Source organism: Crassostrea angulata, chromosome 9 (genome assembly GCF_025612915.1).
Source record: "Crassostrea angulata isolate pt1a10 chromosome 9, ASM2561291v2, whole genome shotgun sequence".
NCBI lineage: Eukaryota > Metazoa > Mollusca > Bivalvia > Ostreida > Ostreidae > Magallana > Magallana angulata.
The window spans coordinates 4,523,081-4,536,396 of NC_069119.1; the positions used below are offsets into that span (position 1 = coordinate 4,523,081).

The 13,316-nt window shown below is 35.8% G+C and overlaps 1 protein-coding gene across 1 annotated transcript; it reads right to left on the reverse strand.

Moving 5' to 3' along the window:
- Positions 1-6,534: 6,534 nt before the first annotated feature.
- On the reverse strand, positions 6,535-9,160 carry LOC128163887 (cyclin-dependent kinase 5 activator 1-like). Its single transcript, XM_052827567.1, has one exon. It carries the CDS (start codon positions 8,932-8,934, stop codon positions 8,065-8,067), a length of 870 nt encoding a protein of 289 aa, XP_052683527.1. The 5' UTR covers positions 8,935-9,160; the 3' UTR covers positions 6,535-8,064.
- Between the last annotated feature and the right edge of the window lie 4,156 nt (positions 9,161-13,316).

Here is a 13,316-nt window from a genome sequence, read left to right on the forward strand (position 1 = left end):
GAATAGTAATGAACAGCTTCACGTTGGTCGATGTAAATTCAGGTCAGAGGGGCGTGACCGAGTCTAGCCTCCTTACTGCGGAGAGATTGTCAATGTGTATTAATTGGTATTTAATAAAACTGTCAAGTGAAAGACATGTGTTGACTAGGAGTAAAGTATGTGAAAGCTTGTGATCCCCAATGTGTTAAAGATGCTGGAGAAAATGTGAGAACAATGTTGGCAAATATTCTATGTAAATCTAAAGAACGGGGATACTGTGTGTATCTGTTAATGAATAAATACAGCCAAAAGTTTAGTCAATTTAAACAATTTGAAGATTTCAAAATTGACACGAAGCAGAGTTGACACGTTTTCTTTTTTAAGATACAGTATTCCGTTAAGAAGGTTCGATGGTCGAGGCCATTTTTAGACTGAATTGTTCTCCTTTACAAAGAGAACTCTGTATGAAATATAGGAAATACCCAAATTTTTAACGTAAGAAATAATTATATTTTCTTTACTAACTAATGATATAAAGGTAATCAAATCATATCTTAAAATTGTTGGCAGATCTGTTGGTTAGACCATCCAAACTCCTTAAGAAAGACATTTTTAGATATCCTCCATGCGAAGAATCGGGAATGGAAAGAGGGTTGGTGGTGGAGGATAATTACCAAAATTGTCTCCTTGCAAACTAAAACTTCCCTCGTGTGTGTTCCTTTTTATGAAATATTTTATATTGGCGAAACATGTGTTTTACAAACCTTCTTGAGTATCCATAATTGTTTAAATAATCAATTAATTAAGGTGGCTCTATACACCACTTTTTGATGACGCAGTACGCAAAAAAGTAAATCTGGAAGCATGCAATTCCGGTACTGGCTGATTTAAACTGAGGCAAATTGTATGGGAACCGCTTTTTTTTTTAAATTGTTAAATGAATAGATTTAATTTGATAATTGGAAAATCTATTGCTTACAAGTAATGTGGTATGTGACACCTTCACGTTGTGTGGTATTATTTATCGAAATAAACAATAAAATCAAGTACAATTTTTAAAGAGTTTCTTTACCATCAACGATATGTTGCACCGTAGCGCAATAGTAGGGCATGAGTTCGATTCCCGCTGAGAACAATAATTTTTTTCTACTTTCCAAAAATTTTAAAACGTATTTTTTGATTTAATACCGTGAAAGAAAATTTTAAACCGGTGAAAATATTTCAATTATAATATACTTTAATACACATTAATATCGACACCTAACGAGGATAAGAGGGTTGCTTTGAATTTCTCTCAGGTTGGGATAATACATAAATCCCATTAGCCTAGTCAATGTTCCCCTTTATTTATTTGACTTAGTTTTGCATTAAAGCGAATATATTCACTTATACAGGGCAAAGTCTATAATGAAATATGTATGTATTTATCATTCCAACATTATATTTAGGAAATTTTCTTCAACTCAGAAATGAAATTTAAGTCCCCAAGGTGTTTAAGCTTTGGGACTTAGGAACGATAACCCTTACCCGAGGAACTTTCATACCAAATGAAATTTGAAATATTTTTTGTGTTTATTTGCAATGGTTTTCATTCAATTTTTTACGTCACATTTATTAAAATACATTTTCTTATAACATCAAGCAACTTTTTCAGATGATTTGTCAACAGAGTAAGAAAATATGAAAAATTATGTTTTGGGAAAATACAAAAAAAAAATTGCAATAATAACATTTTTGAATGTTAAGAAGTGTAATATTTTTTTTGTGTCCGAAGGAAATATCCATCATATGACAAACTCTCAATTTGTTAATTGCTGTCTTTTTAAAAAATATTTTACAAAAAAGCGAAAAAACATTAAAAAAATTCTTTAAAAATACCTATAGTATCCCTATTATCATTTTAATATTTGATAAGTATATGTTTTGTGGTCTTCTATTGAGATTTGGAATAAATTGTAGGTGTATAGAGCCACCTTAATTAATCAAAACATGACTCTACGATGAAATAAAGTTATCTCCCGTTCGTGCGTAACTGTTCAGGTTTGATGCAGATATATTAGCCCCCCCCCCCCTCCTTTTTTTTAAATGGGTCGACAGAATCTGTCGTTACAGTTAAATTGCCTCAGCTGATTTTAAACATTCCTATTGGTAAATTTCATTCATTTCTGGGGTTATACATATAATGGTTGACCTTTTTACTGATCATCGTTAATTGGCATCACAGTCAAATCATGAAATACTTTGGATCGATGTGTTCGAGTAGTCCTACCTCGGGATTGTAGTTCAAAGGGTGTTTATAAAGTACATATCAAATGTTTCTGACAGTCATGATCAATATGTTTGAAACAATACATTGTAAAATCTTGTTTTTCAAATTGAATCGATTAAGAATTTAAAAGATGGATGAGAGACACAGAAAGCCATCAATTTATACAGTTCAAATTAGTCCAAGAGCTTATTCTGTGTATGTTGTAATTTCAAAGAAACAATTCCTAAGTGATTTTTTCTTCAATACTGTGCCTTGTTGATATGGAATTTCGGAATTGTTTCATATATTTTAGAATACAATGGAAGATCGATAAATTAGATTTACGACTCACTATCATTGAACAGAATAAACTTAATTCAGTCTTCTCTATTTGGAAGCTTTGTTGGAAACTTCTCTCGGAATCTAAAACGGAGCACTGCTAAGACCTTCACGTTGGGATCGATAGACACGAGACGTCACGTCACGTGCGTGACTGAGAGGTGGAAGTGGATTAAGAGTATAAGAACCTGATCGTGCTAACGCCATTACTTTGTCATCTATCTGTTTTTTACGAAAACAAGTGAGCTCCACACGTGCTTATAGAGGATTGATCCCCGGAGGGATCATAGGTCCGATGGGTCGGCGATATTATCTTCAAACCATTGTACATCCTGAACAAAACAATTTTTTTCTGATATGAGAGAGATTGTTGAATTGTAGGGGTGGGTGCTGGGTTCATCGATTACCCGAGTGTGAAGAGTGGTAAAAAAAAACCCCACCAAAATGTAAAGAATTGTTCTCTCTCCCGGCAAACAATGTATAAAAAGTGCCTGTTTGGGGGGGGGGGGGGGGGGGTAACTGTTGAAATTGACCCTCCCAAACAGGCACTATTTATTTTATTATACTGAATGTCTTAGAAAATTTTACTGCTTTTATACAGAAATTAAGTGATTTCTACGGTGAACCGTACGCGCATAATTTACGCGCATGTAACAATTCGTTTTATTATACTTTCATGTTAAATACTCAAATCTGATTGGTTTAGACGCAGTTGATAATCCGTTCTATTACCCTCAGCGTTAGCAATAGACTTAGCAACGGGTAACACAACGAATTGTCGCATGCGCGTAAACTATGCGCGTACGGTTCGCCAAAAAAATTCACGTCATTCATTTATAAAAGTAGTAAAGTTTCTTCAAAACTAAGACATTCAGTATAATAAACGCTTCGCGTCGGTTGACAATAGCTTTCTTGGGTGTCAATTTCAACTCTTACCCTCCTAAACAGGCACTATTATATAGTGTTATCCGTTGCCAAGTGTGTTGTTAACGCAGAGGGTAATAGAACGGATTATCAATTGCGTCTAAACCAATCAGATTTCAGTATTCACTTTCGTAATAAATTTGTTCGTGTGTTTTATCTATTTTACCAAATGCATCAAACTTCGTTGCCATTTCAACGCTTGGTCTCGTGCTTACTCTCGTGGCCTCGAGGTTGATATTCTCAGTCCAAAATACACCGGTCATTACCTCAATGCTGGACCAAATGCTGATGTGTAATTAAGCTCTTTATCGACCAGGGAGTAGAAGATGTCGGTTTGTTCAGGCTGCGGATTAAACAGGTCAATCTGTAAAACGTACACTAACTACATTTGTATGACGTATCTTCTATGATTAGACACAAATCACACAATGAAGAATAAAGAGGAAGGGAAGGATATGCAATGATGCCATGGCTTCATTCTATATATCAAACGGACAAAACAACGTAGAACCAGCCACGAGGGAACGTGAATTGTATTTCTCGTGCAGCTGTTGACTCCAGATTGCGCGTTGTTTATCTGGTAGACATGAATGCCATTTAGAGGGCATCAATCTGGAACCAGAAAAAGCGATGACGTACATTGTGATCCCGTAATCAATGTCGGTCAGTCAGACCATTAACAACGCAGAAGGAATTCATTACTAAACAGTTAATTCTGCTGTCGTTGTTTTCCTTTGAAATAATTAATTCTCCTTTTGAACCCATTTAGCTACATAATGATTCCTTGAACTGGTCTCTCTTTCATGTTGCAAGCAGCTATCCATATTGCACCAATCATAAGCTCTTCAGAGTGCACGAACACGGACGTACATGAAAACATGTAACCGTCATCGAATCAAAGTACCTCTATGTAGCCTTGTAACAATTCTTTCTGCAACCTTATCAGTGTACGAATGTTTACCCATGTTTGGTTCAAAGTAGTCATTTTAGTCTGTTTTGATATCATTTAGGAGAAGGAATCTGCATAAAGATAAAGGAAAATACTCAAATTAAAAAAAAAAGGGGGGGGGGTGATTAAGTAAGTACAAATCCCCATTGGGTTAAGTCGTAAAACACAGTTTCAAATTTGACTTTTTTTCCAAATTAATAAATCTATCTAATAATGTTATATTTCAAAAGCATAATTTCTAACTTTATACACGCAGTTTTGAATATCTTAACGTTAACAAACGGTAAAAAAAAAAATATTACCTTAAGGTTCTCCGATCCTCAGCTTTTAAGTATTTTTGGTTCATCATGAAAATGTTATTTGTCCTTGAAACTTTATAAATGATATAAAATCATTTTTTTAGATGGTATCCATGCATTTTACAAAGTTATTGCAAATTGGTCCACGATTGATGTAATGGAATAAATATGCAAGTTGAGATGAAAAAAAAATGTTGTACCCATGCATCGGTATCTCGAACCCCTAAACTCTGATCTGTTTTAACCCCTAAGTCATTTCTGAATCAGTCACAATAAATTTAGTGCACTGTGCAACTTTAGGCACGAATTTACAAACTTTCATTATTTTAAAAAAACGCTCAACTCTTGGGGTAGAAAATGATATTTTTGATGTATAGTAAGTCATCTCTTGTTGTTTTTGTTGATTGAAACCAGATTGTTTTTCATTAGACTTTATGGAGGTTTTGTTACGTATACCTCAGTTTAAATCAATTAACATACTAGTATTATATGCAAGTGTTACAAATCAATGTTATGTTTAATATAAAGATTTGAATTATCTAAAAAAAAAAAAAAAGATCAGTTTTGTTGATATTATAATATTATTGTTGAGTATCTTAGCCGTCCCTATAGAGGCATTCTACACTCCTCTTCTACCCATCTTTTTTAAAAGTTAAGATCAATTATATTTTACTTTACTAAATAATAGTTTATTACTAAACAAGTGATATTTGGAACTTTAAGGTAGATCTGATGGTGGATTGGTTGACCATCCAGCCTCCCTAAGGTAATTAAATGAAACAGAAAATCTGCTTTACAATCTACTAGTATATATCACAAAGGTTTAGATTACATTCAGAATAATCATATGGTGTCGTCTGTTGGCAACTAAATTTAATTCGGGAAGAATAATTGCTGAGTGATAATTCTCACATTCTATTGTTTTCACACCGATCGGCATAACCTCATAAACTGTAACATGTATTGACATGACGTCATGCATAACCTTTTCTCTACCTCTTCATGTAATTATCTTAATGATGAAACATATGTGTACATACACAAACTAATGTAGATATTTCTTATATGGCAGGCACAGTCTTTGACCTCAATTATATACCAATGCAGAAGAAATGTGTAAATTAAGTCATATTGCTATACGAGATGAAAGTTTACATATAAAATAACAGACAAGAAATCCAGGTCCATTCAAGGTTTCGATCAAAAGTGGAATCTGGTGCGTATAAATATGCGTGCTCTATTTTAAAACGATCGAGCATCACCCGTTTTCTAAATAATTCAGTTGAAATTAATTTAAATGGCAGAAATAAATTACAGTGGATTAATCAAGAGTATGACTAGATAAAATGTTCCATGCGTTAACGAGAATTATATATTGTATCGATCATTATTGACCGATAGACATTGTTCCTAAATCAATGGTGTTATTTTATTCATAACCCGATACACACTTGAATACATGAATTAGAGCAATTCAAAGCCGTTCAATTATTTTTCCATAATTTATTGCAAAATATCAATACATAACAACGATCACGAAAATTAAAATCATTTTTAAAACAAAACAATGAGTAAAACTCTTTTTTTTATCTACAATATATTAAATTAGATTTAATCAGGTAAATAAATAATAAACAAAACAAAACCGTATAACGATCAAATCATTGCAACAGATAATATCATTTTGTAAAACTTCCATACGTCATCCTTAAAAATGTCGACACAAGATCAATGAATCATGCGCGGATCCAGAAAATTTTTCCAGGGGGGGGGGGGGGGTCTAGATCCGCGCATGATGAAGATTTTCAAACTGGCGTAATATCATTGATGTGCCAAGCAAATAGATCTAAGTCTTCGTATTACTTTACTGGTTGGGTATTTTAATGACGCGAAAAAAAAATGTGATTCCTGCATCACAAATTAAAGTATCCGCGTGGGATTTATTATAATTATAGAAGTGTATCATGCAGTGCGTTTATCTTCTTCTTCATGACATCTCCCGAGGCTAAAAATTATGCGTGTTCTTTGTTTAGAAAATTAGTAATAACCCCCCATGCAGATATTTCTCTTTTATAGTAAATTAGACAATGTCCGGTCCAACAAAAGTACAGGAGTACCAAGGAATGATACATTTTGTCAGGTGTACATATGTCCAATTACATGTACTACCAAGGACAGAGAGTGAATTACCAGTATAGCTACAGCTTTCTCAAAGTTCTGATTATGAAAAAGTAGAAATCATGACGGAATAATAAAAAGTCAATTTGCTGTAATAAACAAAGTCGATTTTTAAACTGGGTGTATAGTCCGAACAGAGAGAGAGAAAACCTATTCAAGAAATTTCAATCTTTTTTACATCCTATTTCCCCGCCGGACATTGATGGATTAGCCTTCCTTAATTAAGTTGGCGGTATGGACCGAATAGAGCGGGTACGTTGTTAATGATGGCAGAATATCGATCGCAAGGGAAGCAGACGGACTCGTTTTTTCCGGATTTTCTGAGACCTGATCAACAATATCGATTTTGGTCGTCTATGCCACTCAGTATAATGGAATTCTGCTCCGAACTTCTAGCGAAATCTACACTAGGGGATGCACATTCTACAGAAAATCCGTAAGGGGGCGTTGAAAAACATGCACATAAATAACCTCGAACGTATAATAGCCATTTCTTTGAACCAAATTCGGCTATGCTGTTCAAAAAAAGCGATGTATACATTATACTTATTTTTTTCCTCTCCTTGAATTTTCTTATGGTTAAACAAAATGTTGATATTTACAAAATTTAGTTAAAAGGCAAACGTTTTTTAACTTAAATATTGTTCAAAGAAACGGCTTTGAATAAATTGCACTCTGCAAAAACAATGAACACCAAATGTATATCGATTATTGCACCTGTCATTTGACCCAATTCACACTGAACAGGTAAAGCTGTAAACATGTTGTCTGGTGGGAAATCAGGGATTGTCAAAGCAGCGTTTTAAGCTTTGATTAACAGAATCCACAAATAAGTCGTCTATTGTACACACAGACATACTGTACAGGTGTAAAATGTACATATAAACTGTACATACATATTGTACAGTCATACTGTACAACTGGATCCTAACGCTGAGAACCCAAGAGTCAGTTTCATCTAATCGCCACATCCTAAACGCCACATTCTCTTTTGCCACAAGCTCGCTATCTAACAGACACAATACAAGAATACATTCTAAGCACACTGTATCTCGCATCTATAGGTCAAAATCTTGTTCGAGTCGATCTCTCATCGCAGGGACTATATTTATAAATACATGAAAGAGAAACGTTGCCTGACTTTGAAGTTATATACACGGTGAGTAAGACTTGAGTTCAGCAAAGATCTCCGTGAAAAAGCCCGGATCACTGTTTATCCGCAGCATGTTGCTGCTCTGTTTGTTCACAATGGAAAGACATCGGTCCCAAAACCTATCTTTGTCTGTCTCCACTAGGAAGGGTTTCAGTGGGTAGCTGATCTCGTTACCCATGTAGCTGTAGGACAGGTACAGGCACGTGAGCACCATGGCCTGCAGGTCCTGCTCTGTTACCAGGTCAGCGTGGCTGCTGTCCCGAACCAACATGAAGACGAACACGACATTGGCAGGATTGATGAATCCTACATCCTGCCAGCCCTGTAGGAGCAAGGATCGGTCCACCGTCCGCAGCCACATGATGAGGTCACAACCCTCGAAAGTCTTTATCTTTCTACATTTCTTGCACAGGTACTCCCCTAAACACTTGAGGAGTTCCGAGGTGGAGGCTTGGATGATGGTGCGTTTGGCGGGACTGGTGGTGATCTTCTCGGATTTCTCGGACGTTTTCCTCGGTGGGACATTCTCGACGGTTCCCGGTTTGATGTCGTAGAGCGACAGTGACTTTGGGATGTTTCTGTTCAGGTGATCAATGTTCGAGTTATTGTCAAGTTTACCCGGCACAATGGAAGCGTTGGATCGTAGAAGGAAGTTCTTGTCTTTTTTCTTACTCCCGTTCACCGAGAATTTTTTCCAGCTAAGTCCACTCAGAAACACCGTGTGCTTCTTGTACATCTTTTCCCGCGTTTGAGAAGACTGTGTATTCTTAGCATTGTTCAGAATTTCGTATCCGAAGTTCTGTAAATGAAAGTCCTCATAGAGAGGTTTTCTGGGTTTAGGCGTGAACGACATTACAGTGCCCATATTGATGAAATCCACTGATAAATATAAACTTAAGGCTGATCAAAGATATTTGGTCAAGGTGGCCCGTCAACCACCCTAATCACTTCCTCTCACAGCCCTGCATACATCCTAACACTGAATCCATCAGAAAATAAATATCTTCACAAGGTCCTATACACAGGGCTTGTTCCAGGGATTCCTTGTCTCCGAGTTCACAGAATATCGATTGCCACCCATACTTGCTGAATCTCATTATTATAATGCGCTCCGTGACATCATTGCCATGGAAACATCAATAGTCTTGCAGAGAAGGAACAGTCTCCGTAATTGAGTCATGCGCAGTGAGGCTTGTCGTTTTGTCGACGTAGTACCAATAATCGATGATCTAATGGAATTGGTCACGATGAGGGCTGCAGCGCCGGAGACAGATCGATTCAGACACTGACTCAGTAGTATACAGTTTATAGCAGTGTACAGAGTACATAACGTGTTTACCACTCAAGGAATTTAAATCAATCGATCCCAACGTTAACAATCATCAAAATACTTCACAAATATTTAACATACTGCCAATAATTACATATTTGTCAAGAAATTTAAATCAATCGATATCAAGAATAATCAAAGTTCTTCATAAATATACTATCAGTAATTACACATATATATGTATTAATCAAGAAATTTAAATCAATCGATATCAAGAATAATCAAAATACTTCATAAATATACTATCAGAAATTACATATACGTATTAATCAAGAAATTTAAATCAATCGACTAAAAAAAAAAAACAATTAAAAAACATTACAAATATTTAATCGGGGGCACGTTTGAATTGTAACGTATAAACTGCAACTAAGGAGTGAAAGTTTAGAAGACTTATAACTAGAAAACAATAATTTTAAAAGCCAATGATTTAAAAGATAATTATTTCAAAGCCTGTGATTATAATTATCACACATGTGTAATACAAGAAACATGGACAAAGACTTTTCATCAATCATTTTAAAGGTGCTCATTTCATAAGTATCTTCAAATGTAACACATGGGAAAATATATATGCCTTGAATTCCATCCAAACATTAAAAAAAAACGGCGACTGTATCAATATTTTCGCAAGAATTGGTTGTTTCGATTATTTACAAAACTATCCGCTCATCGTAAAAAGTGCAGTCCAATTATTGGACGGCAGGAAACCGGATTTGCTGATACATGTATAATATTGGTTGCCTAAATATGAAACGGACCACACAAACTCTCAAATAATGTTCAATAGCATGATTTATGTGGATCTCTTTTTATATTAAGAAAAGGAATAATTACCGGTATACGCAAAACAACTTATAGTTCATAAAAATCATACCGACTACAAGTCTATCTAGTACGCCGATAATTGTGTTCAAATTGATGAAATGAATACAGTCGTCCGATTTTAATCATATTCACATATTCCACCAATAAATCATATTAGTTATGAAATCGTGAGCCTGGAATACAGAATAAAAGATTTAGTCCCCCGCCTATACATATTTACGGCGATTTACAGTATAAAGTAACCAAGTTTTCTACTTGAACATTGTAATAGGGATGACAGAATAACATGCGAGGTTCTAGAAAAAAATTCCAGGGGGGGGGGGGGGGGGGGTCCGAGTGATAATTTTGCTTACCAGAGGGATTTGATGCTAATTTATGTTAAGGACGTTGTTTACTCAGGGTTTGAGTTCTCAAATCCGGATTGTTAAAAAGTTCAATTTCATGAGTAAAATTTGTTTTAAATACAAGAAGTATTTATGAAATGAATTATTATTGACATAACAATCGATATCTTTACTAAATTATGGAATTAGGCTCTGACAAAGTTTGACTTTTAGCGAAACAGAGGAAATTCGGACTAAATTTTTCAGATTTTGTTTTTCTCTCAAATATCTTTGGAAGTACTTTAATATTTAAAGTTAAGATTTTATTTGTTAGTCAACACATTTTTGCATATTTTCTGTTGGTTTTATTTTGCTCTTTCGTTTAGATAATCGCATGGCACACACTACAAAAATATTGAACAAGAGGCCCATGGGCCACATCGCTCACCTGAGGAACAATAGGTATGATAAAATCAGCTTAATGGAGTCATAATACAAACTATCTGGACAATGTACAATAATACATGTTGATCCTGTATAAATAAAATCCATTTTCCCCTGGATATTCTTATGTTTATAATCAATAGTCCCTTTTCTAACAGGACGATTTTATAGTCATATCATATGTTGAGTATTGCAGTTCTCAAAAAGATCCTTAACAATTGTTTATATATGGGATATAAACATACATAAACTCTGAACCTTCTTGTGAGGCCAAAGAATTGTCCTGGGGCCAAAGTCTTAACAATTATAAAGAATCATCTGGCTGATTAGTTTCTGAGAAGAAGATTTTTAAAGATTTACCATATATATTCCTTTGTTAAACTTTGAACCCCCATTGTGGCCCCACCCTACCCCTGGGGATCATGATTTTCACAACTTTGAATTTACACTACATGAGGACGCTTCCACACAAGTTTAAGCTTTCCTAGCTGATTTGTTTCTGAGAAGAAGATTTTTAAAGATTTACCATATATATTCCTATGTAAAACTTTGACCTTCCATTGTGGCCCCACCCTACCCTCGGGGGTCATGATTTTCACAACTATGAATCTACACTACCTGATGATGCTTCCACACAAGTGTCAGCTTTACTGGCTGATTAGTTTCTGAGAAGAAGATTTTTAAAGATTTACTCTATATATTCCTATGTAAAACTTCGATCCCCCATTGTGGCCTCACCCTACCCCCGGGGGTCATGATTTTCACAACTTTGAATCGACACTACCTGAGGATGCTTCCACACAAGTTTAAGCTTTCCTGGCTGATTAGTTTCTGAGAAGAAGATTTTTAAAGATTTACTCTATATATTCCTATGTAATAAAACTTCGACACCTCATTGTGGCCCCACCCTACCCCCGGGGGTCATGATTTTCACAACTTTGAATTGACACTACCTGAGGATGCTTCCACACAAGTTTAAGCTTTCCTGGCTGATTAGTTTCTGAAAGGAAGCTTTTTAAAGATTTACTTTATATATTCCTATGTTAAACTTCGACACCTCATTGTGGCCCAAACCTACCCCCGGGGGTCATGATTTTCACAACTGTGAATTTACACTACCTGAGGATGCTGCCACACAAGTTGCAGCTTTCCTGGTCTTATGGTTCATGAGAAGAAGATTTTTAAAGATTTACTCTATATATTCCTATGTTAAATTTCGACCCCCAATTGTGGCCCCACCCTATCCCCGGGGGTCATGATTATCACAAATTAGAATTTACACTACCTGAGGATGCTTCCACACAAGTTGCAGCTTTCCTGGTCTTATGGTTCATGAGAAGAAGATTTTTAAAGATTTACTCTATATATTCCTATGTTAAACTTCAACACCCCATTGTGGCCCCACCCTACCCTCGGGGGTCATGATTTTCACAACTGTGAATTTACACTACCTGAGGATGCTTCCACACAAGTTGCAGCTTTCCTGGTCTTATGGTTCATGAGAAGAAGATTTTTAAAGATTTACTCTATATATCCCTATGTTAAATTTCGACCCCCAATTGTGGCCCTACCCTATCCCCGGGGGTCATGATTTTCACAAATTAGAATCTACACTACCTGAGGATGCTTCCACACAAGTTTCAGCTTTCCTGGTCTTATGGTTCATGAGAAGAAGATTTTTAAAGATTTACTCTATATATTCCTATGTAAAACTTTGACCCCCCATTGTGGCCCCACCCTACCCTCGAGGGTCATGATTTTCACAAATTAGAATTTACACTACCTGAGGATGCTTCCACACAAGTTGCAGCTTTCCTGCTCTTATGGTTCATGAGAAGAAGATTTTTAAAGATTTACTCTATGTAAAACTTTGACCCCCCATTGTGGCCCCACCCTACCCTCGAGGGTCATGATTTTCACAAATTAGAATCTACACTACCTGAGGATGCTTCCACACAAGTTGCAGCTTTCCTGGTCTTATGGTTCATGAGAAGAAGATTTTTAAAGATTTACTCTATGTAAAACTTTGACCCCCCATTGTGGCCCCACCCTACCCTCGAGGGTCATGATTTTCACAAATTAGAATTTACAATACCTGAGGATGCTTCCACACAAGTTTCAGCTTTCCTGGTCTTATGGTTCATGAGAAGAAGATTTTTAAAGATTTACTCTATATATTCCTATGTTAAATTTCGACCCCCCATTGTGGCCCCACCCTACCCTCGGGGGTCATGATTTTCACAAATTAGAATTTGCACTACCTGAGGATGCTTCCACACAAGTTTCAGCTTTCCTGGTCTTATGGTTCATGAGAAGAAGATT